Source organism: Setaria viridis, chromosome 7 (genome assembly GCF_005286985.2).
Source record: "Setaria viridis chromosome 7, Setaria_viridis_v4.0, whole genome shotgun sequence".
Classification (NCBI taxonomy): Eukaryota; Viridiplantae; Streptophyta; class Magnoliopsida; order Poales; family Poaceae; genus Setaria; species Setaria viridis.
The window spans coordinates 17,594,706-17,612,491 of NC_048269.2; the positions used below are offsets into that span (position 1 = coordinate 17,594,706).

Here is a 17,786-nt window from a genome sequence, read left to right on the forward strand (position 1 = left end):
AAGTCTAATTAATCCATCATTAGCAAATATTTACTGTAGCAGCATATTGTCAAATCATGGACTAATTAGATTTAATAGATTCATCTCGCCGTTTAGCCTCCTTCCGTGTAATAAGTTTTATAAATAATTTATATTTAATATTTCTAATAATTATCTAAACATTCTATGTGTGCTAAAAATAAGCTACGGAAACCGGCCTCATGCTTTCAGCTCGAGCGGTCGAGCCGATCGTCCTCGTCTCGATGTGGTCCAGCTCGCGGCGTCCCTATCCTTCTCACTGACGCGCCTGACGGACCAAAAAGATCACACGTCACCGCGCCAGCCTCACTCACTGCCCCAACTGCCCCCGTGGGACCCACACCAATAATTCCGCTCCCGTCGGAACGCCGCTTCCCACCACCACCGCCACGTCGGTCCCCCCACCCTTGCATCAACCAAGCAGTCTCACCGACACATGGGCCCGCCGCACGAGAGCCCACCTGCCATCCACGTGGCCAAGCTGGCGCCTGCGCTATCCGGCACGATATAATTCGCCCGAGCGTCGAGCGCCCCTCCTGTTTCGCGTTTCCAATTTCGTAAAATAGTAATATAATATTCTGCTCTTTTAAAATTCGTTTCGGTGCTTCGCCTCTGCTCCTGTCTTCGTCTCGCCACCGCCAGACCACCACAACCACCACTACCACCACCTCGCCGGAGAAGGCTCCCGGCGAGCTCGCGGCGACCTGTGGGGGGAGCGGGAGAGGGCGCGAGTGCTGGAACTGGAATGGGGACGGACTAGAGCTGTGCTGCCGCCCTGCTGCCTCTCTAGGCTCCTGTAGGACGGACTAGAGCCATGGAGCTTTCTCCCTCGCTCGCCCCTGTGCCCACCGGTTGCGTGTTCCCGTCGAGCTCCCGGCTGTGACCGGAAAGGAAGGGGATCCAGGTGCCCAACTGGTGAGACCGTCTCTCTGCGATTTTTACTCATTGTTTGGAATTTTGGATGTGCTTTGAGCTGCTCGTGCGGTTTTTCAATTTGGGCTCGACGGTTACCAGCTTTTCTGGAAGCAAATGGCGCTTGAATCGCGGGGAGTTTCGCGTGATTTTGGTTCCACCGCATGATCTGAGCTCGGTTCCTTGATGCGGTTTGCAGAACCTTTCTTTTTCTGTTCCGGCTTTTATTTCGATCACAAGTTGCTTGTGTGCTTTCCGTGCTCTTCGAGGTCGAGGTCCCTTGGTCAATTAATTTTCCCCGTCTTTTTCTGCACACTTTTTTTTACTACCGCCAAATGTTGCTGGAGCCCATAGTTTCGCACGGAATTTCGCACAAACATTTTTTAATCGGTAAAAGCGAGCGCTTCTGATCCGGAATTTTTAACCCACCCAAAACTGTTGGTTTCTGCCAAGTGTCCCGTGTCACCGATTTTCTTTCGAGACCCCAATTTCCGCGCGCTTCTTCATCAAGCTTTCGGTTTCCATGCCCTGAAATTTTGATCCGTTTGAACTGAGCTCCCGGAAGCGTTGAAACTTGGTGCGTTTGCTTGCGCTATTAGGTTAGCGGTGAGGCGCAGCGCCCGCAGGATGCCAACCGAGCAGAGGCGCCGCATGCCCCCGACCCACTTTCTTCCGGCGGGGTCTGAATCGTCCCCCTTCACTGACGAGCTTGGGTTGCGTCCTGAGGTGAGCCCGGCTGTACTTGCCAAATTGCTGCTTCAATCCTTTCATGAACTAGGCGTTTGCCCCTGGAAGGATCTTTTTGCACTAGTTGAAGCTTGAAATGATGGGTAATGATGGTTCGCACTCATATATGTTTTCTGGCGAAGCAGTAGCTTTTTAGTTTTACTGCCCATGACCTAGTTACTATGATGCACAACTAGAACTAGGCTAATTCATTTCATCATGCCAAATTCTTTTGTAGAGGCAGGTTGGAGTTTTGAAGCAGGGTTGCTTTCCTGAGAATGTTGGTGAGTAACTGAAATTTGGTTCACATTGTGGTTCAATTAATTTCTCTTGGTAACCTTCCTCTGCCTAAACAAAATTGTGGCAAGTAGAAAACTACTTGCAGGCTACATCCTGTGTTCAACCAAGTTAATTTCTTGGACCACATTATACATCAAAATATCTAGATGTCCCACATCGTCAAATAAGAATGATGTTACCAGATTATCATCAAATGTGTCTTTATTCATTATAATTTTGTTAATTTTTTTTCCACAAACCTCTTAGAAAGAGTAAAGATGAAAATTGTGCATGGTTGACCGTGTTATACTCTAAATGACAACTGAATCAGAACGGAAGTGGTAGTCGGTCTATGTGGGGGCATTCATGTTTCTTCAGTTTGGACAACTGATTGAGCAAGATCTGAGGATGTGTATACCATTTTCCAGAAAGTTTTAGGTAGCTGCATTTCTATGGAGGGGCACACTGCTGATTTAGTTGCCAACTGTTTTCCTGTGGTGTCTTGGCAGTATTGCCTACACAGTTCTTCATTAAACATTGCTAGTTTTGCTTCATCTTACTTATTTGGGTTGGTGTCACTGTTGTTTGATGGCCGATGGTGACTGATTTATCTTTTGCTCCAAACAGGCAGATTTGCATGTTCTCCAAGTGGAGCAGTAGTGAATCAGTTAGATATGCAGCCATACAAGCTAATGGACCAGAAAGCCCAGTTTGGCCTTGACGACAAGTTGCTCGACCAAAGAAATGTTAACCTGCCACCATCTTTCTGGAGAGCAGATCAAAATCATGTACACCAACGTGATTCTTTTCCCAAGCTGTTGGTTTCACCTCTGGAAGGTAGAATGGGAAGTTTAAATGGGACCCAATATGAAAGCGGACTTTTTTCCAGCTCCCTTCCAGACATTTTTGACAAGAAAAGTGAGCCATCATACTTTTGTCTCTTGCATTTTCTTTTACTTAGTCTATTTTGTCATACTGAACAATGTGCTGCTTGTTTGTACCTGCAATAGCTAAAGCATCCTTGCATGAACATAAAAATGAAGAAAGAGTCTGTGAAGCAGTTGGAGAAAGATGAACAAAAGAGAATATAACAAAACGAATTTACTCTACCTTTTTCCTTTAAGAATCTTTCTCCTTTATTCACTGTGCATTTCCACTGGCTTAGTGAAATTTCAACTTTCATACTACATCCAAGCCAAAAAGAAAGAAGTGTTGTTTTTGCGGCAATTTCATATTGTTTTCATTTGCTATGGTGCAGTGAGATTAACACCAAAGGACAGTGTTGTCGGTCAGCTGGTTGAAAAAGTCGATCACAACCAAGCAGATGATGAGCCTTTTGAGATGACAAAGGAAATTGAGAACCAAATAATTGGCAACCTGCTCCCTGACGACGATGACTTATTGTCAGGTGTTCTTGGTTGTGTTGGGTATAATACCCAAGGTAATTATCAGGATGACATTGAGGATGATATATTTTGTACTGGAGGTGGAATGGAATTAGAAGCAGATAGAAATGAAAAACTGTTTAAAGTTAATGGTGGGGTCGATTATAGTCATACTAGGTCAAATGTCCAACTAAATGGTAAATGCACTTATGCGGAACAACCTTCGAGAATCCTTATTGTTGGAAACATTGATAGCAATATTGAGGATTCTGAATTGAAATTTATATTTGAGGTAAGTCTTCCTTTTCAGCTAGATACACCTTGTGGCAAATGGTTTAAGTAGTCTAATGATATTTACTTTCCCTTTTAGCAATACGGAGACATGCATACACTTAATGCTTCTAGCAAACATCATGGTTTTGTGATAGTATCTTACTATGATGTAAGATCGGCTGAAAATGCTGTGAGGGCCCTTCAAAGAAAGGCAATCAGACATAGGAAACTTGACATACGGTACTCCATTCCAAAGGTATTTACATGATATTATGCTGTTTTCTAAATTCTAAAACATACTTTCGTTGTGTCTTTTCTACTTTGTTGCGAGGGTATATACTTTGTTATGTTGTTACAGTGTTTCTTGTTTATTTGTTTAACCTGAGTCCATCTATGAAATTGCCTATATTTTGCCAGTTGGCACTGAAACTATGAGAATATTTGCAAGTTTGATAACTACTACACAATCTAATGGTGACTCAATCCTTTTAGGACTATCCTTTGGAGAAATATATCAACCATGGCACCCTAATACTCAACCTTGACCCCTCAATAACAAATGATGATCTTCACCGGATATTTGGTGTCTATGGTGAAATCAAGGAGGTATGATGTCGTGATCAAAACATATAATCTTACATCAACTAGCTCTAAATTCAGGTGAAACATTGCTAAATGACTTTCCTTGCAGATTCACAATACTTCAGACAACGATCGTCACAAATCAATAGAGTTTTTTGATCTCAGAGCAGCTGAAGCTGCACAATATGCCTTGAACAGGAGTGATATTGCAGGAAATAAAATCAAATTGGAGCCCAGCTGTCTGGATGGTACTAAACGGTAATATTATGTGACCACTTTACATCTCTAAGGGCCACATTCGATACTGGTTATATTCACTTTTCAACGGTTATGTGTTTCACTTTTCAACGAGCCTCTTGTTGATACATCACAAAAAACCCAGTCACCAACACCTAAACCACATTTGTAATTTTGTATATGTAGTCACAATGATCTTAAATTATTAATGTTAGTTTTCTGTGTGGCAGTTTGATGAAGCAGACGTCTCGCGCGTTGGAGCAGGAAAGGTTTGGTGTATGCAAACTAGGAAGCCCAAACAGTCCTTTGTCAACATACTTTGGTATGTATTTTTATTTCTAAAATTGAACCATCTGTTGTATTTTCTGACCTGTATAAGACATAATGCAAGGTTCCGTCAAAATGGCATCAATCAGATCCACTGGCCCAGAAAGTGGAACTGTTCAGGTTTTGCGTTCTAGAGGTCAGACACCGATAAACCAATTCAGAGAGGGAAGAAGTTTTCTAGGTCTTCCCTCAACTACCATACCAAGTAGGTCCTCTCCTGTTGGAATTGCAACTGCAGGATCAGAAAGCAGCCACTATGCTCTTGATGAGCACTGCCATTCACTCGAAAAGATGAATGGACAGAACAATGAGCGAATGGATTATGGCGTTCAAGAGAGTAGCGGTTTCCATCCTCATTCTCTCCCTGAGTTTAACGGTAGACTAAACAATTGTGGCCCTTATAACTTCTCAATCCCATCTGTTGGTGTTAAGAGCAACGCTAGAGCTACTGAAGCAATGGACGCCAGACATATTTACAGAGGAGGTTCTGGGAATCTCCGCAATCAATCTTCTACCCATACTGAAGGTATAAACTACTAGATCCTGGTTCTCTTATTTGGTGATCTAGATGTAGTATTTTTCGAGTACCCATATTAGGTGCATTTGCATCGTTTTTCTCCCCACCTTCCAATGATTTCTCAAAATGCCATCTGACAAGCATGGATGCTTTGATGTTGATTACAAGAAACCTTCTGTATGGTTACTATAATATGCTAAATGATTGCTTACTTGGTCTAATATTTTTTTTTCACAGCACTTGGGATTTCAAGAATTGGCAGTTGCCCTCTCCATGATCACGACCTAGCTCAGAGTAATTCTAATAACTTACATTGTCAGCCTTCTTCTCCCATGCTATGGTCTAGCACAGGCCCATCTATCAATAACATACCATCTCACCCGTTGATGAAATTGCATGGATTTTCAAGAGCACCGTTGCGCATGCTTGATAATATCATCCCTATGAATCACGAACATGTGGGATCTTCCCCAGCTTTCAATCCATCAATTTGGGATAGACGTGGATATTCGGGGGAGATGATGGAAGCACCAGGCTTCCATCCTGGGAGTGCTGGAAGCGTCATGGGTTTCTCTGGCAGCACACATCTGCATCAGTTGGAGACCAATGGTATGCACAATGGAGGGACTTTCATGGACCCAGCTATTTCTCCTGCACACATGAGTGCTCCATCTCCTCAGCAAAGGGGCCATATGTTCCATCGAATGAGTCATATGGCTCCGATTCCATCCTCATTTGATTCAGCTGGTGAACGGATGCGGATCCGAAGAAACGAATCGAATGTAAATCAATCTGACAATAAAAGGCTGTTTGAGCTTGACATTGACCGCATAGTCCGGGGCGAGGACTCCCGGACGACATTGATGATAAAGAATATCCCAAACAAGTATATATCTGGGATTTATTATAGTTTTCTATGCAAGAGCCTCTATATTTTAAGTCATGCAAGTTTTGATGTTCCCATAAACCTTATGGTGATGCAGGTACACATCAAAGATGCTTCTGGCTGCTATTGATGAAAGTCACAGGGGAATTTATGATTTTATATACCTGCCAATTGACTTCAAGGTGTGTGGTTCTGCTCTTAGTCTCTGTTAGTGGATATTTCCTTAATTTTAGTTGCTTCAATGTTACTGGCATATTTGTTGGACTAACCATTAACCATCTCCATTTTCAGAATAAGTGCAATGTTGGTTATGCATTTATTAACATGATCAATCCTGAGAATATTGTTCCATTTTACAAGGTGAGATTTTGCAACATATCAAGAACTTGCCATGTCGGTTTTAGTCTATTCAATAATAATTTTTTTGTGCCCTGGGCTCATTTTCATGTCTACATTCTCTTTGATTTTTTTTTGTGCATTCGTCAAGAAAGAAATATTATTGGTGACTGTTAGATATAGATAGTCTCAAGTCGTTTCTTGAGAATTTCTGGTTGTATGTTACTTGCTACTTTATGATGTTTAATGGTACTCTTTTTGTTTCACAATACAAGGTAAGGTTTGACTCGTGGTTTGAATGCCATACTTTGACTGGCAATGCATCTTATATTACAAGTTCAAGGCCATAAAGATCAACACCATACGGAAAGTGCTTTAGATAAAAATCCAATGACACTAAAGTTTTATCCCACAATCTACAAACTCTTTCTCTAAATGGTAGTCAAAGATTATGAAGTTTCAATTTTGGAATGCATGTGCGCCTTGTGAATAAAAATGGACAAAGTACATGAATTTTAATGCATCTGTGTCTTACAGACATTTAATGGGAAAAGGTGGGAGAAGTTCAACAGTGAGAAAGTGGCATCACTTGCTTATGCTAGAATCCAAGGAAAATCAGCTCTAGTTGCTCATTTCCAGAACTCAAGTTTGATGAATGAAGATAAACGCTGCCGCCCTATACTCTTCCACTCTGATGGTCCCAATGCAGGAGATCAAGTATGCTCTCTACTTGTCCATCTATTTCTATTATCTGTTGTATCATGGTATATGATGACTGATTGACTGGCAATTCCTGAACTCTGCTCTGAATGCAATTCTGGTGTAAGTTGAAATATGCTAGTTCAACCACGCTTTGGTTATTCTGTCTTTTCATTATCACATATCTATATCCTCTTGTCCTGCATCAGCATTGGCTGGTCTATTTATGCACATCACTGTCATCCTTAGTGAGTTGTTTCTACTCGATGAGCATAAATCTCAGTGTTTATATTTCCTATGGCCATACCAGTTTTCTTGTTTCCCTTTTGTGATTGATGAAAGTATGTTTGATGGTTATCTTTCGTTTTTCAACTCTTTAGACAAGGTTACCACAAATTGTGAAACTTTGCCACACTTTCTGTGGCAGATGTTTGGTTTGTGCTACAGTTATGGCATAACACAGTTTTTCAGCTATAGACCCAATTGTCATTAACTCAACTTTTAGCCAAACTGTCAGCCATACTGTTATGGTCGGCAAGACATGCTACAGGAAGAGAAGGGGCAAGTTAGTGGCAGGTTAGGAATAGAAAGGCGGTTGGACCACTCGTGCCCCTTGGTCATAGGACTTTTTGTAATCAGATTGAATTCTATCTATATAAAGAATCAATCTATTAGGTTACTTAGGAGTCAAGTCATCTCCCCTATATATACGAGGAAATATTGTACTTTGAGAATTAAGAAGTAATTAGGGATTTATCCCTTCCACCTTCCCGTTCTCTCTCTCTCTCAGCCCTCTTTCCTGCGCCTATGGCTGTCCCCCTCTCTAAGTCCCTAACACATACCTTAGACCAGGTTTGGCTAAGGGCACGCCCATGTGGCAGTGTGGACGAGAACCAAGCAGACCCTAATAGTGTGAATATTCTGTTTCTGTTTCATCTTTTTGCATTTTCAGTAACTTCTTTTTGTCTTTCGTCAGGAACCATTCCCTGTGGGACCAAACGTCCGTTCCAGGCCTGGGAGGTCCAGGATTTTGAGCTGGGAACAAAACCACCATAACGTCCTATCTGATCACGCCAAAGGCGAGACTCCTCCATTGCCAGTGATTACTGATCCTACGTCCGTCGCATGAAGCACTAACCACACTCTGCAATCCATTTTTTATTTCCGAATTTGCATCTCCCACCCTTTCGCTCTTTTGGTGTATGTAGCTATGTCTACTTCAGCACAGTATTTGCGGACCAGAGGCTCCCAAAGATGGTTGCAAATTTTTTCAGCTGGTAATAAACAAGGAGGTGGATGCTGTGCTGCTCAGTTTCTCCTGATCGAAGCCGTGCGGTTAACCATTAACTGAATGTTGCTGCTGTGAAAGGCGAAAGGCGCAGGGAGTGCTTCGAGGTTTCGGGTAGTACTGTATGATGTAACCCAGTGTTGTACAGGTTGTCCGGTAAGAACGCCGTTTGTAGGGGAGTAATTCTTTTTGGGTGCTGTTAACTGTGCAAGTCACACGCTGCCCGTGCATTCTGTTAGCCATGTGCCGTCTTTGACCCTACTGATAAGTGTTGCCTGCACCATCTTCACTGCTTCGATGATGCAGCCGAATGTCCGAGTGCCATCATGTTGCAAATATACAAGTCTGATGTTATGATCTGATTTTTTTTATGTTGCGACATCAATTTTGATCTTTTTCCGGTTGTTGCAGCAAGTAGTTTGTAACGTTATAATCCTTGTTTTCGAAATGTATCAATATTGTTATTGTATAATTCCCATCCTTTGTTCAAAGCATTGATTTTAGTTGTTGTGTGTTAGCCTTTCTTTAATGTTTTATATGTATTTTAGTATGTTTCAATAGTTGATTTTTGCAAAATTACAAATCTTAGATAAAAGGGGGATTTCGAATTGGATGTTGCGCGAAACATCTACATTTGTTGGGGTGGAAATTTATTTTTATTCGTTCAATCGGATGTCAATGAACTGATATTTATATTTTGATTGAATTTTGGGAAAGGTAAGCGTCGATGTTTTTTTTTTCACATTGCAATGGACTAGAAAAAATTATGCGAATCGGACTTCCGGCGTTACGGGAAAAATTCTGATCTGTGGGCTGATCCATCGGTCGCGACCCAAATTCCACGGCCTCCACATCGCAACCGTTGGATGAGGACACGGAAGGTTTCAACACTAAATAAACCTAAGAAACGGCCGATCGCCATGTCAGTGAGGCTAATCGAGGCGATGGAGTCCGGTCACCACGACGGCGATCGCAACCCCAAGCGGCGCCGCCTCTCCGACGGGTCCTGCTCCGGCGACCACGCTGACTGGCTCTGCGCCCTCCCCGACGAGCTCCTCATCGCCATCCTCTCCCGTGTTGGCGACTCCCGCGCCGCGGTGTCCACGTCCGCGCTCTCGCGGCGCTGGCGACGGCTCGACCCCGCCCGCTGGATCCCCGCGTTCGGCTTCTCCGTCGGCGACCACCTCCCGCCAGAGTACGCGGGGACCCTACACCGCTACCGCAATGGCGGCGGAGGCGACGATGACGCGCGGTGGGCGCTCGCCCAGCGGGTCGCCGCCTGCGAGGACCGCGCCATGGAGGCCTACGTGCGCGGGCTCGCCCGCTTCCTCTGCACTCCCGAGCGGTACCCGGCCGCTAGGTCCCTCAGGCTCGAGTTCTTCCTCACGGCGCCGCCGCCGGAGGACCACGACGGCGCCTCCGCCGCCGCCGCCGGGAGGGCCATGGCGGCGTGCCTCGCCTCCGCCTTCCGCTGGCGCAAGCTCGACCGCCTGGCCGTCTACGCCTTCCCGCGCAGCGCGGCGGCGGGCGGGGCTGGAGCCGAGAACAAGCAGCCCGCCCACGTGTTCCCGGACCCGGAGCCCGTCCAGGCTCTCCTGACGGCGAGCCGCCTCGCGACGCTCCACTTCAAGAACTGCCTGGCGCAGAGCGGCCATGGCTACGGGCTCCTGTTCCCCGCCCTGACGAGGCTCCCCATCGAGATCACGCCGCGGGCGGTCAAGGCCGTCTTCCCGAGCACCTACTTCGGCGACATCCTGCTGTCGTGCCGTGGCCTCGTGTTCCTGCGCCTCGTGTTGTGCTTCGTCGCCGCGGCACGGCCGTCCACGGTGGACCTGCCGCCGGCGCCAGCGCTCCAGGAGCTGATCTTGGAGGCCTGCAACTTCTTGGATGTCAGCCTAGCCAGCGCGCCGAGGCTGGAGAGGCTGGTCATCGAGAGGTGCAACATGCTCTCGTCCCTTACCGTCGGGACCGCCCCGAGGCTCGCGACCCTCGTGTGCCGCGGCGCGGTGCCGCGGATGTATGGTGACGGCACGGCGAGCCTCCGGTTCGTGGAGCTGAGAGCCTGGGATGGTTTCAGACGGACATCGGAGCAGCTAGCATCCTTCTTCCTGAGCGCTGCTAAGGTCGAAGTTCTGAAACTATGCTTCCGGAGTCCTCCATGGGTAAGTCCTCAATAAAATAAGAACAATATTTTTTCAAAAAAACTGCTGGACATTGTTGTGATTTAAAGGCAAAATCATTGCTCATGTCCTTAACTTTGCTCCTTGCACTAGTTAGAAGTTTCGGTCAAAACAAAGGTCCGATCATCCCATCTGATGACTTCAGGAACTTTTTGACCATTAGTTAGGCCACAAACACCTAGCTGTAGAGAGTTGATGGGATTGAAGCTCAACAAATATGATGAACGATCCGGTAAGGGCACGATAGTAACTCAATGGGAACCCACACAAACCTAAATAAGAAACCTATAGAGTTTACTCCCTTCAATCACAAAAGAGTCTTTCAGGAACTTTTTGACCATTAGTTAGGCCATGAACACCTAATAGTAAGAGCTTTGTTGTTTGTGTGGTAAAAATACATGTTGGTGGCCATGCAGTCGTCCAAAATGATATAATTTGTTTGTTTTTCCTTGGCCGAACTACCGAAGGGGGTGCCCGTGCCACCCTCACTAGTACGGAAATCAAAATATAGCTGTTCTAGAAATTATACTGACTGTGCTAGTAATTCAGCAAACAGTCAAGCATGCCAAGGTTTACTTTGGTAAAAAAAGGTTAGTTACCAATAAAAAATTGTTAGGTAAATCACTGGGTAGCACTGCAACAGTCAACAGCAAGCTGGGATATTTTACAAGACCAAAAATGACATAAATACATCATGATTACTAAGAACCAATTAAAACATGCTGAGATAGGTTATGGCATTCTTACTGTTTTTAATCGAGTCGCTCATCAATCCCTATCGTGTAAAGAACTGTAATGGCAATACTTTTTTAACTGATCCTAATTTGACACTTAACTAAAAATCTCCTCGTCAATGAGATAGTGAATTGTTTTGGCCTTTTTAAAAAAAATTATATCCATTTCATTTTCCTCATAAGGCCAACTTTTTATAACTGCAATCTCATTTTCCTTTTGAGATGTTCCAATTTCACACTCTCACGTTGGCATTCTTTGATTCATTACACAGCATTTTAGATAGGATCTCTCCAACATGACTCTACAACATAGTAAGCCTTCATGGTATGGCCATCAGGCAGGGCTCTGGATTTATGTTTGTGACTTTATGAAAAGTTTAACGTGCAGTGATGGAATTCTTTTATGCATTATTATGAATGTCACCCTTTTAGTTCAAATTGAGTTTTCATGATTCATGAAGACCGTAAGTATGCCCACACACATTTCTTATGTGGAGCGCAAAGCAACTCATGAATTATAGTGGTTTTGTTGACCCTACTGCTGCTACTTAACCAATATCATGTTCCTCTTGTTGTATCCAAACTATCTTGTTTTATCAAATCCCCATGACTGTAAAAAAAAGGCTGGAACTAACAATAGTTCTTTTGTTGCAAGTTTTGGGTTCATCCTACCGCATTTTCGAGTAGGATTGAGAATCTCAAGAAGTTACTGATAGACCTTCCAAGGGTGTGGCCGCTCCATCGAATCAAGAAATTACTGGAGAAGTTATTGGAAGCTGCAGCATGCTTGGAGAAGCTTCACATCCACGTATGAGTTTCTATTGATCTATTCCCTAGTTGTTGCCAATATTGCTGCTCATGTACAGGTAGTTCACATGCCACTTCAGTTTTGTGCACTTTCATCGGAGACATCAGAAGAATTGGCGATAACTCCTTGCAGCGACTACACAGATGATTTTCAGCACACTTTCCTGAGGCAGATTGTGATGGAGGGATTTGAAGGGACAAAAGAACAAATTGCACTGATTAGGCTTTTGTTGAGTTCATGTGGGGCTCTTAAGACTGTTCTCTTAGGGTGCCTTTGGTTGGGCTTTCCAACCTGCTTTTGCTTTTGCAAAAGCCAAAAGCCAACCAAAGGGCCTAAAAGCTCTACGTGCTTTTGCCCAAAAGCTACTTTTGCTCTAGTACAAAATCAAAAGCACCTTCCCCCCTGCTTTCAAGTGCTTTTGGGGTAAAAAATTACCCACCTGCCACTGATTATGAAGGTAATGATTCGTTTTTTGCCCCCATCTATTTCTCCCGACGCGTCCGTCCGCTCCTCCCCGTCACCGGCCCGTCGCCGCACCCCGCCGCCCGTCGCCGCCGGACGCTGTCCGCCGGCCCGCCATCCGCCGCCCCCGGTCGCCGGTCCGCTTCCCGCCGACCCGGCGCCCCCGGCCGCCTGCCACACCCCCGCCCCCAGACGGTCGCCGCCTGACGCCCGTCGCCTGCCGTCCGCCATCCGCCGGCTCGCTGTCCGCCGCCCTCGGTCGCCGCCCCGCCTCCCGGCGCCCCCGCCCGCCACACCCCGCCCCCCGGACGGCCGCCAGCCCGATGCCCCCGGCCGCCCGCCACACCCCCCGCCCCCGGACGGCCGCGGCCCGACGACCCCGACTGCCGCCGCCCGTCGCCCCAGGTCGCCGGCTGCTGGCCAGCCGTCCGCCATCTGCCGGCCCATCGTTCGCCATCCGCCGGCCCGTCGTCCGCCACCCTCGGTCGCCGGCTCGCCTCCCGGCGCCCCCGGCCGCCCGCCACACCCCTCCCCCCGGACATCCGCCGCCCGACGACCCTGGCCGCCGCACCCCGCCGCCCGTCGCTCCCAGTTGCCGGCCGTCAGCCAGCTGGCCGCCACTCCCTGCTCATCCATGTTGAAGGATGGCATCCTTGTATAGAACTTTTGATGGATATAATTTTATTTATGTGGACCAATCACTTTAAAGGATGAAAAATATATAAAATTTATTTTGTTACGAGCAATTTGCGTATAAACACACTCACAGACCTTTAGGGGCATTACAAGTATTTCTTACACAGCCTACAGTTTCACAACTCCTCTAACCAAACGGTCTTCTGCTTTTCCCACAGCTGCTTTCTCACAGCTGCTTTTCCACAGCCCACAGCTCACAGCAGCTTTTCCAAAAGCCACAGCCCAACCAAACACACCCTTAATTCGACACCATGCTCTCCCAGAACTAAAGTCAGGCCGACAGGGAGGCATTGCAAGCCCGTCGTGGTTGATGAAAGACGAGAAGGATGAAATCATCTCCCAGCTTAGAGATCGAATTCGCTCTGATGCTGAAATTATTTTGGGCTAAAGAGAGGCATGAGGCTTTTGTATATATTTATATAATCAGAGGCATGCCGGTAGTAAATTCACATCCTGATGTTTATACGTTAATGATTCTGATGCTGCCTAGGAGCTGGAATTTTTTTTGAAACGAATAGGAGCTGGAAAATTGTGGTCATTAACTTTGATTGGTCTTACATAACATTCCGAAGGTTGTATAGCAACAAGTTTGAACACTAAAATTGGGATCAAATACGGGCGAACGAGATCAGGTGGTAACGGTGCTCCTATATGAGGATTACATGTTTGGTGGCTGTGCTGATTCATGATTGCACACTGGTTTTCGTGTGCTGACAGTGCGACTGTGTGAGAAAGGCTTATGAGGTTGTTGATGGGCTTGATGGGGCATAAAGCCCACTGATTGCTGACCCATGTGCGAAAAGGCCTCCAACAAGAAGCCCATTTATTCTGATAATTCGAGCCCATGCAGAGCCGCCCCTGTTTACCCATCTTGTGCGAATTCTAAAAAATCAGAGTTAAGCTTGATTATTTGTGTTTCTTGAAGTGAACTCTAAAAATAGGCGGTTTCATAATCTGAACACGCCATGTAAATATGAAAAATCTCATCAGGCTTGGTAACAAGGAAGTCATCAGCAACGCAAATCTCAGATGAGATGCTCTTAGAGTGCGAAGACAGCTCCAGAAAGTCAGCATCGCAAATCTCAGATGAGATGTCAGGTAACCAGGTATAGTTAGGTGACCTGTAGCTGGCGCGGTTCCCTTGCTCCCACGACACGATATTTGAACGAACAAATATCGTGTTGACATATGCTGCAGTCGGCAGCTATGTAGTTTCAGCCGTTCAAAGATTTCCCATTCACCTTCTGTGCTCCTGTCATCTCATGTTCTTGTTGTTCAAACCCTTGCAGATTACCTGCCAATCAGACCAATCAATCAGTAAGTCAGGAGGTTTAGTGTCACGTGTCGATTTGTTTCTAGGATAAAGTTGTGGTGACATTAGTTGATGGATTTGTGTCTGGATTGCTGGAGGAGCCAGCAGAGGCAGGAAGAAGATAGTAGACACATCACAAAATATTTTGTTTGACCAGGACAAGCTCAGATCTTCAGGTTGCATTGCCCCTTCCTTTTGCTTACACAATCCGCTTGATTCTCATAATGTTATAAGTTATGTTGTGTTGAAGGCGACGACAGGTTTGGTGTTGGGTACTTTTCATAGCAAAGAAAATGGAGGAAGAAAAGGAGAGTAGCTCAAACAAGAAGGCATGGACTGTGACCAAGTGTATATCCTTCTGCTCGTTGTGCTTGCTGTCTCGGAGGAGACCGGAGACTATCTCCATATCTTAGAGAAGGAAATCGAGTAAACCAATCAGATTCCTGTTGCTTTCACCAATAATTGGGAAACAAGCAAGTGCTGCTTCCTCCGACCCCAGATATAAATCCGTCTAGGATTATTGCTATTGGTCAAGCTTTCTTAGCATTTTTACAGTCGATGTATAAAACATCACAATTTCATCCTGAAAAATACCTTTACAACATAGAATTCTTTCTACTTTTGAAATAATATCTATCCATGTTTAATCGTTTTTGCCTAGAACATAAGATATGAAACTACTACTTGGACCGCATATAATTCCTTCTGCTTACTTCAAATAATACAAACAATTCGAGGAACTATGCCTACGGAACACCAAAGATCTCGGAGCGCGACTCTTCGATCCACACGTGGCTGCGACGATCGAAAAATCTCCACGTAAAAGTAATGCAAGTGTGCACGCAAGGGAGGCAGGGACGAAGAAACGAAGATACCAGCGACGACGAAAAGGTTCGCGCGGCCGACAGACAGGGAGCGTCGTAAAAGCTAGCAGCAAAGTGATTAAAGCGCTGGATTATTGACTGGCTGACAGAGACTACACGAAGCGACTGACTGACAGAGATTACACGAAGCGACTGACTGACAGAGATTACAGTACGTGGCACGCTTTTGCAGGAGCCACCTCTATACTGTATTGCAATCACGTCGCCGGCCAAGCGGACAGGGAAGAGAAGCAGAGATCATATGTCGAAAGGGGAAAGCCACTACCACTCTTCAGTCGTTGCAGACTTCTTGCAGCAGGAGCTTCCGGATAAGGACGGCCTGCACTGCATCCAAACTGGATAGAGACGAACGAGAGATATTATATATGATACCAGAGATCGACCAAGTGTATGTGTGATCACCATCCTGGGTTACAGTTATCCAGATCGAGTCCAAGTTGGCGCGCACGTGTACCGGTGGATCGGCCGACGTGGCCCGATCCGGCGATCGCCATCGTCAGGCACCTGATATATACCAAGTCGCCTCGCCTCAGTTGGATTAGTTACAAGTCGCGAGCTGAGCATATACATGTAGTGTGGCACCGTAACCTAGCCAGCATCTAGGGGTTGATACTCCGTAGAAATTCTCTACTAGTTTTTGTGAAATCCTACCAAAATAGCAACTTCAAAACGGCTCTATCACTCAAGTCGGGAAGAAGTCATAAAACGACTTACACTAAAGAGAAGTAAAAAAAATAAAAAAATAGCTCAACTGGCTTCTCCTCCCTCTCCAAGTATTAATTGACCATAAAATTAGTCATATTATCATTGAAAAGCTATTTTACCGAACGTTTTCCAAAACAGCTTCAGCTACTCCACTAGAGAAACAAGAGCTGAAGCCGTTTTAGTAGGAACTGGAGCTCTACTAAACAGAACTTTGGAGGATAACTCTCTCTGACCAGGTACAATTAAAGGTTCAGGTCAATCTTCTTGCTCCATCACCTTCGGTCAGAGATGGAGTCCCACACTCATGCTCCCTGCCATGCTGACATAAGCAGCCATCCCCACGAATAATATCTATCCGATCGAAATCCAGTGTGTGCATACCTATATAGCTGACATTTGCATCGTGGCATTAGAAAGACTCGCCACCCATTGTTTTTGAGATTGACGAATTCACCGTAGATGCCGTGCTGCCGGCGGGCAACGTCGCTCGTAATACCACTTAAAGAATAACAAATTTTCTATATTTTATCGATACATTCAAACAGTTTTCTAGCTAATAAAATCCATTTATCCACCTATTTTCTTATGCGCTGAGCAACAATTTCTTTTGCCCAAACTGGGCGAGCAGGTAGCTGACCAGCTTGTCGCCTCGCCAACTGAAAGCTACAGCCAGCCTCCAGGGTTCTCCGAGTCAGCAAAAAATATTCTCTCTATATGTTCTTCTCGCTCCAATTGATCCGTGGTGCATCTTTGACCAAAAGCATCGTGTTGGGTTATTTTTAATTTGTGTCGTGAACGTTTGGAGGGTAGCCAGCTGCGTCTTTGCTTCGAGTAAATAATTAAGGAGAAGAATATAATAGTACGCTTAATTAGCAATGCTGCCAAATTATTGTATTCTTCCGCCATGTGAGCTGATCATGTTTTAAGGATTTTTCAACGCCTGAGTACAGGTGGGGTATTGACCCAGTCAAGATGCTGCGACAAGCTCAGTTAGTCATGGGTGTTGACAAAAACACTTGTATATGCATTGAATGATCACCGGTTTCTTTATTTATTTTTTTTTCTCAAACAGATTTGTTCTTCTTTCTTTTTTACTTCTATGGAGATGGAGGAGACAGAAATGTAGTGCAGACTAATAATTGCAAGTGCAAGGGGTGGGAATTTCTCAGCAGCTGTACTACTGAACCAACAAAAATCATTGCAAAATTCCAGAGTCTCAAATAAGGCCTAGCATTTGCAGCTATAATGAAGGGTAACTAGAGATGAAATATTCCTTTTTTTTAAAAAAAGAGATGAAATATTCAGTTGTATTCAGTCGCAGCACCCACTAAGTAGAAAAATGACCTTCCATCCTCAACAAAAATCTCGGTCTTTTTTGGACCCGGGACTAAAGAGACTTTAGACCTGGGTCTAAATTTCGTGATCCTCCTTTAGTCCTGGTTGGTAACACCAACCGGGACTAAAGAGTCCCCCACGGGTGAATTCAAAAAGATAGCATCAGTCGGATGTGCTGTGTAGGTGAGATGGTAAGGAAGCTACG

The 17,786-nt window shown here is 45.3% G+C and overlaps 2 protein-coding genes across 6 annotated transcripts; both read left to right on the forward strand.

The window, feature by feature from the left end:
- The first annotated feature begins 557 nt into the window (after window positions 1-557).
- On the forward strand, window positions 558-8,836 carry LOC117863354 (protein MEI2-like 4). 4 transcript variants are annotated; one of them, XM_034747014.2, is made up of 15 exons: window positions 558-933; window positions 1,530-1,656; window positions 1,895-1,940; window positions 2,563-2,853; window positions 3,194-3,612; window positions 3,691-3,849; window positions 4,086-4,199; window positions 4,285-4,433; window positions 4,643-4,734; window positions 4,792-5,265; window positions 5,494-6,142; window positions 6,240-6,324; window positions 6,434-6,502; window positions 7,016-7,195; window positions 8,154-8,836. In XM_034747014.2, exons 2-15 carry the CDS (start codon window positions 1,558-1,560, stop codon window positions 8,304-8,306), a joined length of 2,979 nt encoding a protein of 992 aa, XP_034602905.1. In that variant the 5' UTR covers window positions 558-933; window positions 1,530-1,557; the 3' UTR covers window positions 8,307-8,836. The 4 variants fall into 4 exon arrangements, with proteins under 4 accessions (XP_034602905.1, XP_034602907.1, XP_034602906.1 ...); XM_034747016.2 differs by having other exon boundaries at window positions 4,804-5,265; XM_034747015.2 differs by having other exon boundaries at window positions 1,901-1,940.
- Window positions 8,837-8,978: 142 nt separating this feature from the next.
- On the forward strand, window positions 8,979-12,649 carry LOC117864683 (uncharacterized). 2 transcript variants are annotated; one of them, XM_072294815.1, is made up of 3 exons: window positions 8,979-10,627; window positions 12,035-12,187; window positions 12,267-12,649. In XM_072294815.1, the coding sequence occupies exons 1-3, from the start codon at window positions 9,332-9,334 to the stop codon at window positions 12,612-12,614; spliced, it is 1,797 nt and encodes a 598-aa protein (XP_072150916.1). In that variant the 5' UTR covers window positions 8,979-9,331; the 3' UTR covers window positions 12,615-12,649. The 2 variants fall into 2 exon arrangements, with proteins under 2 accessions (XP_072150916.1, XP_072150917.1); XM_072294816.1 differs by having other exon boundaries at window positions 12,035-12,425.
- The last annotated feature ends 5,137 nt before the right edge of the window (window positions 12,650-17,786 follow it).